At 47.8% G+C, this 11,062-nt stretch overlaps 1 protein-coding gene across 3 annotated transcripts in view; it reads left to right on the forward strand.

Annotated features, from left to right (window-relative positions):
- The window catches only part of VOPP1 (VOPP1 WW domain binding protein), a 115,744-nt gene that overhangs the window by 77,655 nt on the left and 27,027 nt on the right, over nt 1-11,062 (forward strand). Inside the window, exons 3-4 of one of the 3 annotated variants that reach the window (XM_055085131.1) lie at nt 8,889-9,028; nt 10,931-11,008. The exons of 1 other annotated variant lie outside the window; for it this stretch is intronic. In XM_055085131.1, coding sequence (XP_054941106.1) covers nt 9,015-9,028; nt 10,931-11,008 — 92 coding nt within the window. In that variant the 5' untranslated portion in view covers nt 8,889-9,014. The remainder of the gene's footprint in view (nt 1-8,888; nt 9,029-10,930; nt 11,009-11,062) is intronic. One more of the 3 variants, XM_024115081.3, reaches the window with a different exon arrangement.

Below are 11,062 nucleotides of genomic sequence, written 5' to 3' on the forward strand. Positions count from 1 at the left end.
AAACCTGTGATTGGAGAGATGAAAGTTCTTTTTTTTTTTTTTAATTTTATTTATTTATTTTTGGCTGCGTTGGGTCTTCGTTGCTGTCCGCGGGCTTTCTCTAGTTGCGGCGAGCGGGGGCTTCTCTTGTTGTGGAGCACGGGCTCTAGGCGCACGGGCTTCAGTAGTTATGGCGTGTGGGCTCAGTAGTTGTGGCTCACGGGCTCTAGAGCGCAGGCTCAATAGTTGTGGTGCACGGGCTTAGTTGCTCCGCGGCATGTGGGATCTTCCCGGACCAGGGCTCGAACCCGTGTCCCCTGCATTGGCAGATTCTTTTTTTTTTTTTTTTTTTTTTTGCGGTACGCGGGCCTCTCACCACCGTGGCCTCTTCCGTTGAGGAGCACAGGCTCTGGACACGCAGGCTCAGCGGCCATGGCTCATGGGCCCAGCCGCTCCGCGGCATGTGGGATCCTCCCGGACCGGGGCACGAACCCGTGTCCCCTGCATCGGCAGGCGGACTCGCAACCACTGCGCCACCAGGGAAGCCCCCGAAAGTTCTTCTGAAATGACTTTTTCTCACAGATATTCAATATTGAAACTTATGAGAATATGTCTATTACCTCGTGTGATGATGGTGTCATGGGTTTGTGTGTGTCCAAACTCAACAAATTGTACCTATTAAATATGTACAGTTCTTTGTATATCAATTATACTTCAGTAGAACTGCTTTTTAAAAAAACTGATCAAGAAAGCCAAAACAGTGTCTCCTCCCCTGCTATGTTCCTGCCAGGTGCCCCGAGAGGAAACACCGACAAGCGGGTGGTTCTCCGTCCCGGCTGTGTCCTAGACTCACCTGAGGAGCGATTACCAACCCACAGGCAGAGGCATGTCTTAAAGCTGCCCAGTAATTGGGATGTGAGCCAGGGTTGAGAACCACTGCTTTCCAGAGTGCTCGTCACAGAGTGACCACCTGAAGCTGCAGAGGTTCCTCCTGGGCTGCCTCCTTTCCTGTTATACGCCCACAGATGAAGGGTTCTGCTACTTCGTTCAAATGGAGAACTTTCCCATGGCAGGTTTGGGCCCTAAAGGAAAGGCTGGAGAGATGGTCTGCCATGTTAGGCCATAATAAGGCTAAAAACAAATAAATATTGAAACATTAAATAATATTTTAAAAGCTTGTTATGGGAAGGTAGAATTGGTGGTGAGTAGTATATTTTAGGATGATGGACTCAATGTTGGGAAAGAGATGGCTGTGACACATTGATATCCATCTGAATGGGAAGAGGGCTTCAGGGAATTAATGGGAAACCTGAAATGTCATGAAGATCACAGAGACCTAGTTTAAGGAGGGAAGAGGCGGGAATTCCCAGGATGTCAGTATGCTGAGGAAGCAAGCAGCCTACCGGGGTGAGATTTTAACAGCGCACTTGCGAAAGATGAAAAGTGGGCTCACCACCCAGCACAGAGTGGTAGGGAACCTACATGAAGGCTTCAGGAGAATCATCTAAAAGATTATTCAAGGGGCCTTTTGTGATCATTTGGAACTAATTTGGGTTTGCCTGTAAATGTCCTGTGAGGTTGGGCTTATTTTTTCAGTGGGACCGTGAAACGGGGAGATCTGTGACTTGACAGTGTGCCCAAGTTGCATGAAGACATTTAATAGCAACTCACTCCGTATTTCAGCTGATAAGATAGAAAGTCTGGTCTAAACAAACAGGCCAGTTAGGTAGATTTGTGGCTGGTGTAATAGCTGTACCTATAAAAGTATGATTGGTAAAATACCACCATGGAAGGAAGGTCTTTAATGGAATTAACCATTGGCTCCCTCATCACTATTTTATAATTGATTTGAATGAAAATATGGAAGGCATGCTGTAGCAGTCACATTCTCAGGTTGTAGGGAGAGGGGTATCGCATCCATCTCTTTCTTTTTTAAAGTTTTTTTAAAAAATGTATTTATTTTATTTATTTATTTTTGGCTGCATTGGGTCTTCGTTGCTGTGCGCGGGCTCTCTCTAGTTGCGGCGAGAGGGGGCTACTCTTCGTTGTGGTGCGTGGGCTTCTCATCGCGGTGGCTTCTCTTGTTGCGGAGCACGGGCTCTAGGTGCGCGGGCTTCAGTAGTTGTGGCACGCGGGCTCTAGAGCACAGGCTCAGTAGTTGTAGCGCACGGGCTTAGTAGCTCCACAGCATGTGGGATCTTCCTGGACCAGGGCTCGAACCTGTGTCCCCTGAATTGGCAGGCGGATTCTTAACCACTGCGCCACCAGGGAAGCCCTCCATCTCTTTTCTTTTTCTTTTCCTTTCCTTTCCTTCCTCTCTCTCTCCCTCCCTCCTTGCCTTCCTTCCTTCCTCTTTTAAAATTAAAATATAATTCAAATACCATAAAATTCACTTCTGCTTTCCTTATATCCAGGCAGTGAACTGATCTGTCCGAGATAGCCGATCAGAGGGCACCTGGTGGTGTTTGGGTCACGTGCCTGGGTGCATGTCCTCCCTCTCCTCCTGCAGGGCCCTCCCTTTCTTCTGGCTACACCGCTGGCTGTCTCCTCTCTGACTTTCCACGCAGCTAGGCCAGGACTCTCTATGTGGAGTGACCTCTCATTCTCTTCCATTGATTTTCTTACTCCAGGCAGCCTGTCAAACTTTGGGAAGATCTCGGATTCTGGATTATGGTTCAGGATGTGAAGAGATTCCACTTTCTGTTCAGGCCCAAGCCTCATTCTGTATCTGACCTTACCGTGGGGCTGTCGGACATTGCCGTGCTAAGTCATTGCCGTGTGATCATTGCAGACGAGGAGAAGCAGAAATGGCTGGACGTGTTCGGCACTCCTGGGTCCCAACAAAGCTTGATTCTTCATTTAAGTGACAGAAAGCTAGGAGTGCCTTGAGTGACAGAATGAGGCTCCCATTCTGACTGGCTAGAATAATGAGCCAGATTCCATACGTTTAAATGTTATAATGGATAACTGTAAGATCCTGTATTTAGGTCCCTAAGCCCTGTACCAGTACAGGATGGGAAGATAGAACTTACTGACTGAGAAAAGCTTGGAAGTTTAGTTGACAGAAAGTTCATTCTGACTCAGCTGTGTTATGGTTGCTAAAAATGTTAATACTGTCTAAGGCTGCAGTCGTGAGAGTGAATGGGCGTTTTTCCTGAGCATGGGGAACCAAGATTTTACCCGAACTGGGCATGCTTTCCTGGAGGAGAGAAGGTTCCGGAAACATGAGAACCCCTTCCGATGTTGAAGGGCTGGCTCTCGCTGGAACGGCCGTGGGAGGTGTGGGCAGCCTCTGGTGGGGGGGTCGAGAGGGAAGGTGAGTCAAGGCTGCACTGGGGGTGGGTTCCTCCCTACAAGGAAGGAGGGGCAGAGCTCTTCAGGCTCTTAGGGGACACCTGCCAAGGGTGTTGTATGGCTGAGGGACTGGCCGACTTCGGTGCTGCCCCTGAGTTCCACTTCCCTTGTGGAGTTTTCTCTGACCTTGTGGGGTTTTCTCTGACCTTGTGGGGTTTTCTCTGACCTTGTGGGGTTTTCTCTGACCTTGTGGGGCTGTGTTTAGTTTTTTCAGGGAGCCCAGTTTCTCACAGGTTAATTGGAAATCTCTGATAACCTTGAATATACTTCCTGATTCTAACTCAGGAAGCCTTCTTTAAGCACCTGCCTTGTGCTTCGCTCTGTGGGAAAAGGCAGATGACAATAAAAGCAGCGTAAGAAGCAGGTCCAGGTATCAAGATCCATACGGTATATAATTGAGGAGACCAGACCAACCATCAAACTAAGAAACTGGGGATTGGACAGGAAAAAAAAAATATCCTGGCTGAAACATGGAAGGGAGAGCATGGTCCGTTGAGACTTAACCCAGCAGGTGCGGGAACGATTGGCCTCGTGCGTGAGATGGGGTTGATGGGAATTTACTTAAAACCCTGAAGTTTTCTTGTTTCAGCCATGCCCCGTTCTTTAACACCAAAAAACAAACAAAAAATTCCAACCCCCATAAACTCCATCTCTAGGCTTCCACCCTGAAGACTCGACTCATATTTTAATTGCTCTACTAGATGCTGAGATGATTTTCCATGAATCAGTTTAAATATAAATTACCATTTTACGCCACATGAAAAAAATCTACTTACCAACAGTTGGCCATTTTTTTTTAAGAGAGTTTGTAACTTTATTAACGTTGGACACTCCCTGACTTGAAGTGCTATCTTTCTCTACTCCTGAGATTTATATGACTCTAAGGCTAAGAATGGATGTGTCTGGCGGGCAGACCGCTCCCCTCCTGGGCAGTGCTGAGATGGCATGTGCTTACTTCTCAGACTCCGCAAACTGCCAAAGGGCCATCCTGTTATATTTGCATTTAATCGCTGCCACGACAAATCTCTAACTTGTGGCAGATATACTTCTAGACATAAGCGTCGTCGGAACCACATCACCTTTCATATCCTGGGGGGAAAGGCTATACACCCTGATTTTACCTGTGTGATGTACCCAATTACAAATTCACACCTGCTCAGAGTGGACCGTTCCTTTTCTTACCTTATCAGAAATGTGTGTTTGAAAAAAAAAAAAGAAATGTGTGTTTGGATCCCGGGATACGGGGGAGAATACTTGCTTAACAGGAAGCAACTCCAGGGGCCCATTTCTGCTAATGTACATGCTCTTTTCACTCTTCTAAAGCAGGCGTGTGTGTTTCAGACTACTAGACCTATACTTAGATATGTCCGGGAGTAGATTTAGTAGTTAAAAGTAATGTCCTTTCTACTGCAAGTTTGAGGGTCTGGCACACAGAGTAGAACGAGAAGGAAAATTCAGTTCTGTTGTCTGCATCCTGATTTGTTCTGCGTGCAGCACAGTGAGGGTCACGGGCTTAGTCAGTCTTCAGCTGTCCTTTGGAACAGCAGTGCCATCTCAAGGCTTGGGCACTGGAGCAGAAGACCTGGCGTGTCGGCTGATGACTTATTTAGTACCTAGGCTGCCTGCTAACGTTGGCTGCTTTTGATTGAGCTCAGTGTTACACTCAACATTCTTTTCATAATTGCAGCTGTTTGGAATGTCAGCAGGTGTGTGCTTAGGGCCCCAGTTTACCAACAGGTTCATTGGAAGAAAGCAGCGGAGAGAAGGGGGGTGACCGTGTCACCGCACGGGTAGCTGCGTGCTCCTTCAAGTGGTTGGCACTCCCCAGCATCCACGTCGGGGGCCAGGCCAGGACTGCAGATGAGCCACAGGTGTGCTTGGAGTCAGTGGGTCTTCAGCTACACAAGAGAACGTAAAGGACTCTCTGTTTTGAGAAAAGCAAGCAGATAACCAGTTGACAAAGCACATTTCTGCTGGTGTTCCAAATTTGGATCCTGAAAGGTGAGAGGTAGAGCCCTTAGATGTTGAACCTTGCCTGCAGGAAGTAATGTGAATTAGGAACTCAAAATCAATATACTTTCTTAAAAAAATGTTTTTATTTTTCATTTTTCTATTGAAGTGTAGTTGATTTACAATGTGTGAGTTTCAGCAAAGTGATTCAGTTATACATATACATGTTCTTTTTCATATTCTTTTCCATTGTGGTTTATTACAGGATATTGAATAGAGTTCCCTGTGCTATACAGTAGGACTTTGTTGTTTACATTTTGTACATAGTAGTTTGTATCTGCTAACCCCAAACTCCTAATGTATCCCTCCCGCACCCCCTTTCCCCTTTGGTAACCATAAGTTTGTCTTCTGTGTCTGTGAGTCTGTTTCTGTTTCATAAGTTCATCTGTGTCATATTTTAGATTCCACATATAAGTGATATCATATGATTTTTGTCTTTCTCTGTCTGACTTACTTCACTTAGTATGATAATCTCTAGGTCCTTCCATGTCACTGCAAATGGCATTATTTCATTCTTTCTTATGGCTGAGTGTATTCCATTGTATAAAAATCAACATACTTATAATCTTCGTTCTTAGGCTGAGGTGTGTGTGTGCGTGTGTGTGTGTAATTCGAGACAGGAGGCTCTACATACGTTTAAAAGCTTGTGGAGATCCTTCTCTTGTGTGCTTCTTCTAACATGGGAACTAGTATGCTGCAGGGGCTTAGGTTTCAAAGCAGCATATGTTTCCTTATGAGTATAACTCTGAAGGGACGTGTTTTAACAAATTAGGGTCCCACCCTTATGGCCTCATTTAGCCTTAATTACCTCTTTAAAGGTCCCATCTTTAAATACAGTCACACTGAGGGCAAGGGCTTCATCACAGGCATTTTGAGGAGACACAGTTCAGTCATAACGACATCGCTTTGCATCACCAGTGTCTCCCATCACCTCCCAAAGCTCTGAGCGTGGTCTACAGAGTTTCCCACATACAAAAAAGAAAAGAAAGCCTCACTCAGTTTTTATCCCTGTATCTGCTTTCCTGTTTTATACCAAGTTCACAGTTGCCAGGCTGGAATGGACTCCAGGTGTCCTTAGCCCTCACTGTACCCAGAGCTGGGCAGCTCTAATTGTAGTCAGGGTCAAGCTACTCTCTGGGAAACATCTTGGTAGTAAAAGTGGTAGAACAATGGGAGAGAAGTTGTTCTGAGTTGGGAAGATCACAGTCTCGCCGCTCCTAAGCTGCAGATGTCTGCCATCTGTGTTCTCCATCCCCTGCAGCCACCTCCCACCCTCATTCAGAGCAGATGAGTGGGGGCATTCCCACTGGAGAGGGAACGAGAGCTGCATCTTCTGGAATTTGATCACTGCAGGTCACCTAGTAGAACTAGGAGCAAAAATGCAATAGCCGCCTGACCCAGCGTCACCCAGGCAGAAGTCATGGGGGACCAGAAAGAACCCTTAGCCCAGCACCATTGACAGCAGGAAGTGATCTGCTAGTCAGGGGACTTGCACCTGCAGCCGCCCAGAACCTACCAGGAGGATGAAAGAAGCCCATCTAGATACAACAGGAATTTGAGCCTGTCCGCTTTTGACCTGGGGCTTCCACAACAGTAGCTTTGAAGGAATATGTATATCTGTGTGGCTGTATGTGTGACCAAAACGTAAGTTTCACAGCACACTTCTTTTGTGGGATGCCCTCTGATTTTTAAAAAAATGATCTTTACCTTTGTAAAATACATGTCACAGCCCAATAACTTGATTTCATAATCATCGTGACTAGTGGGTCACGATAGTTGAAAACACTGTTCTGTTGTATAATATTGTGGGAACTTTGGTAGTTCTTCCCAAATCAACACCATACTTGTACCTGATGTCACATCTTACTATGTTAGTTCTGTCTTTATGATTACGTTATCATCTACTAATTGTAGAGAGTTCTTGGCATGGAATGGTGTAGGGGATTTGGCCAATATGCAGTTCCAAGTTAAAGCAAGAACCCTTTCAGGCATTACTAAAGAGTGGTTGCTGAATTTCTGTCTGTGGCTGCATCCCAAGGCCCTCCTGCCATTTACCCAAGGATTCTATGCTTCCTTCACATTGTCTGTTACCATGGTCTTGCCGAATTTCCACCTTTCCCTCCTGCTTCTTTTGGGCTTGGTTTGCTTTCTGGGAAATTTTAAATTCTGCCACCTTAAACATCACCTTCCCCTCTACACCTTCTCAACCCCTTTCACTTTCTTAGGCATTCCTCCACTGCCCTTCTTCTTAGTCCTATCCAGTTGGTTTATTCCCATGAGTTAAATGGTTGTGGAGTCTTACACGGTCACTCTTCACAAGCACAGTCACGACACACCCTCGTGGTGATGACTTGGTCCACAGCAGCTTGTTAAGCAGAGCCCTGGAAGAATAGGAAAATCAAGTGGGATCCGAGAAAGTGGCCCTTGGGTGACAAAAGACTCATTGTCACTGAAGAGGCAGTGGCTATGCAAAATGCCTTCCTGGAATACTGGCCAGATCCTTTCTTGGCTTCAGCAGACAGTGACCTGGGCTGAGAAGAGGCGTGACATCCCTAGCGCCTTGTTTTCTGAACGTATTTCAAACATGGGGTTGATAATATTTACCTTGTGTGTTAAATAAGACAGTTGTGAAGCACTGACCTGCCATCTAGAATGTAGGATGTGACCAAAGCCTATAACCTTTGTTCTCATTTGTATGAGTTCTCCATTGCTGAGTAATAAATCACTACAGACTAAGCAGATTGCAGCCACATGTATTTATTACCTTACAATTCCTATGATAACAAGTCTGGGCACAGCATCGGTCGGTCCCTTGCTCCAGGTATTACAAAGCTGAAACCAAGAGGTGGCTGGGTTGTGCCCTCTTCTGGAGCTTAGGGTCCTCTTGTAAATTCATTCAGGTTGATGGCAGAATTCCTGTCCTTGAGGTTGTAGGACTGAAGTCCCAGTTTCCTTGCTGCCTGGCTGGGGGTTGCACCCAACTCTTGGAGATCACCCTTAGTCCTAGCTCTCTTCTTCAAGCCAGCAGGAGAGCCCCTGGTCTGCTACAGCCATCTTACACAACATACCACCTTATGTAATGTTCCATAATCATGGGAGTGGCCATCCCATCATATTCACAGGACCCTCCACACTTAAGGGGAGGAGATCATGCAGGCCATGTACTCTAGGGGGGCAGGAATCTGGGGGCCCTCTTTGAATTCTACCACATTATCACGTTTATCATGAATCTAACATAGTTGCTAATAAGGACACTTGTCTTTGCAAGTTCATGATCGGAAGCAGTCCCATCTCTTTTTGTTTACAATTAATTGTCTGAACTCCACATAACCGAAAAGGGAGAAGTCCGTATCTCCCTTGAGTGCTCCCCCCACTCTCTCTACACACGTGCACATGCACCCACACACACCAAGGAGTTAACTGTGGACAGTGCTGTACATGGTGTTAGCAGATGATGCTGTTCTTGCGCTGCTGGTCCAGCCCTGGCCTAGACTCCCTGGTGCCCTACACCGGGCATTTCATTTTGTCTTCCACTCTGTGCTTAGCCTTCCTCTCCACGATGCAGCTGGAGGGCCAGCAGACCAGCCACCCTGGAGCCAGCACTCCTCTCCCAGCACCGAGGCCCTTGTGCTGGCTCACGTCATAGCCAGGCTGGATCTCTGAGTGGTCAGATGTCACCCTCTCAGTGAGTCATCCCCAACACCTGGTTTTAAGTTGTATCATCCACCACTCCCTCCCCCGGGCTATGGATCCGCCGGCTTCTGCTTTATTTTTCACCGTAGTGGAACTTACTGCCATCTAACCCAGTTCATGTTTTTCTTGCTTGTTGTTTGTCTCCCTCTTCTAGAAAGAAAGCTCCTCCATGGCAGGGACTTCTGTCTGGGTTTCCATTGCTCCACCCCCAGGACCCAGCACAGGCCGAGTTCAGAGTGGCACTTCAGTGACGTTTTGTTATTAGTTGCGTGGGTTGTGGGAACCAGTAGTGTTTTTAAGCGCACATTTCAGTGCTCTGCTAGATGTTGGTTGGTTAAGTCAAGTTAAGCAGATTAGCTTGTGTCACCAGCTTATTGGAGCACCTCGTCAAAATCATGAGATGTTCATGGACTACGGGAGGAATGGGCAGGAAACTTCTCATCATGTGGAGAAGCGTGTGCGTGTCTGCGTGCGTGTGCGTGCGTGCCTCTCAGCTCAATTTGGCCTTTTTTTTTTTTTTGCGGTACGCGGGCCTCTCACCGCCGTGGCCTCTCCCGTTGCGGAGCACAGGCTCCGGACGCGCAGGCTCAGCGGCCACGGCTCACGGGCCCAGCCGCTCCGCGGCACGCGGGATCCTCCCGGACCGGGGCACCAACCCGCGTCCCCTGCATCGGCAGGCGGACTCCCAACCACTGCGCCGCCAGGGAAGCCCTCAATTTGTCCTTGAAATGATAGAGGATTTAGCAGCGATTGGGTGCTGGGTGTTTAAAGAGCTAGAGGTAAGCCCTCGGAGCCAAAAAGGAGACGCAGTATTGGAGCTCAGGTGTGCTAAGTCCCTTTGTAACTCATAACTCTCTGTCTTAACTAATGTTTTATAGGGAGCTATTTTCTACATATTTTTCTACATAAAACAAGTCAATTTGTACTGGAATTACCTACAAATTCAGTGTCCAAGGTCTTGGATCAAATGGCGTATTTCTCCCAACTACTTTTTTTTTTTTTAAAAGAAGAAAATTGGCAGGAACCTAGATCACAATTCTATGATCATTTAATATTATTGAGAAACAGCCTTGCCCACCCTCGCACACACCCAGTCCACTGCCACTTGGACTGAAATTGCTTTGGTGGAAGTGTCTCTGTGAAAACCAAAGTGCGTAAGTTTTCATAGCTCCTCTCTTTTCGTAAAGAAGGCAGGGCTGGGGAAGAGTGGGAATATTGAAGGAGGCCAAGATAACCCCTTGGAGCCTGGACCCTGCTCTGGACCTGTCCTCGGAGGGCGAGGGCCTTTCTCCGGGCTCTTCGGGGGAGGAAGGGTGCTGAGCACTGTGAGTGTCTGAGGGTCAGCCTCGTGGGGGCAGGACAGGTGTGAGCAGCCACGGCCCTTGTCAGCACTTTACATGAGGCTGCTGGCCTTCAGACTTAAAACAGCGCTGTAAGGAGGCCCTGCCCACCCACCCCTTTTGCTTATGGGGAAACGGAGGCTCACAGAGGTTGAATAACTTGCTAGAAGTCCTGCAGCCGGTAAGTGGCAAGACCAGGACTAAACCACCTGACTTGTCTGACTTCGTAACCTCTGCCCTTAACCTCGCTGGCCTTGTCGGTACAGATTCCCGTCTTCTGACGGGGGTCGGCACTGAGCAGGGTCTACAGCGCGCAGGTGTTTGGTCATCCAGTTACAGGGCCTCCCCAGAAGGAAACCACTGTGATTCCGCCCACAGGATATGTAGCAGACAGGTGCTTTGCATGACACTGTCCCTCTCAGCGCCTTCCGTTTGGGCCACCCGTTTGGACTACCACAGCTCTGCTTGTTTCATAAAATGCAGTGGTGGCAGTTCTGTCCTTTGCACTGAAGCCTGCCTGGACCTCCTGACTGGTCTGGCCCTCTCTCCCGCAGATGCCGCCCTTACGAGGACTGCTGTGGCTCCAGGTGCTGTGTGCGGGCCCTCTCCATACAGAGGCTGTGGTATTTTTGGTAGGTCACGACTCTTCCTGGTCTCGGATGCTCCCCCCGCCCTCCCCCGGGGCT

The sequence above is a fragment of the Physeter macrocephalus genome, chromosome 5 (genome assembly GCF_002837175.3).
Source record: "Physeter macrocephalus isolate SW-GA chromosome 5, ASM283717v5, whole genome shotgun sequence".
Lineage (NCBI taxonomy): Eukaryota > Metazoa > Chordata > Mammalia > Artiodactyla > Physeteridae > Physeter > Physeter macrocephalus.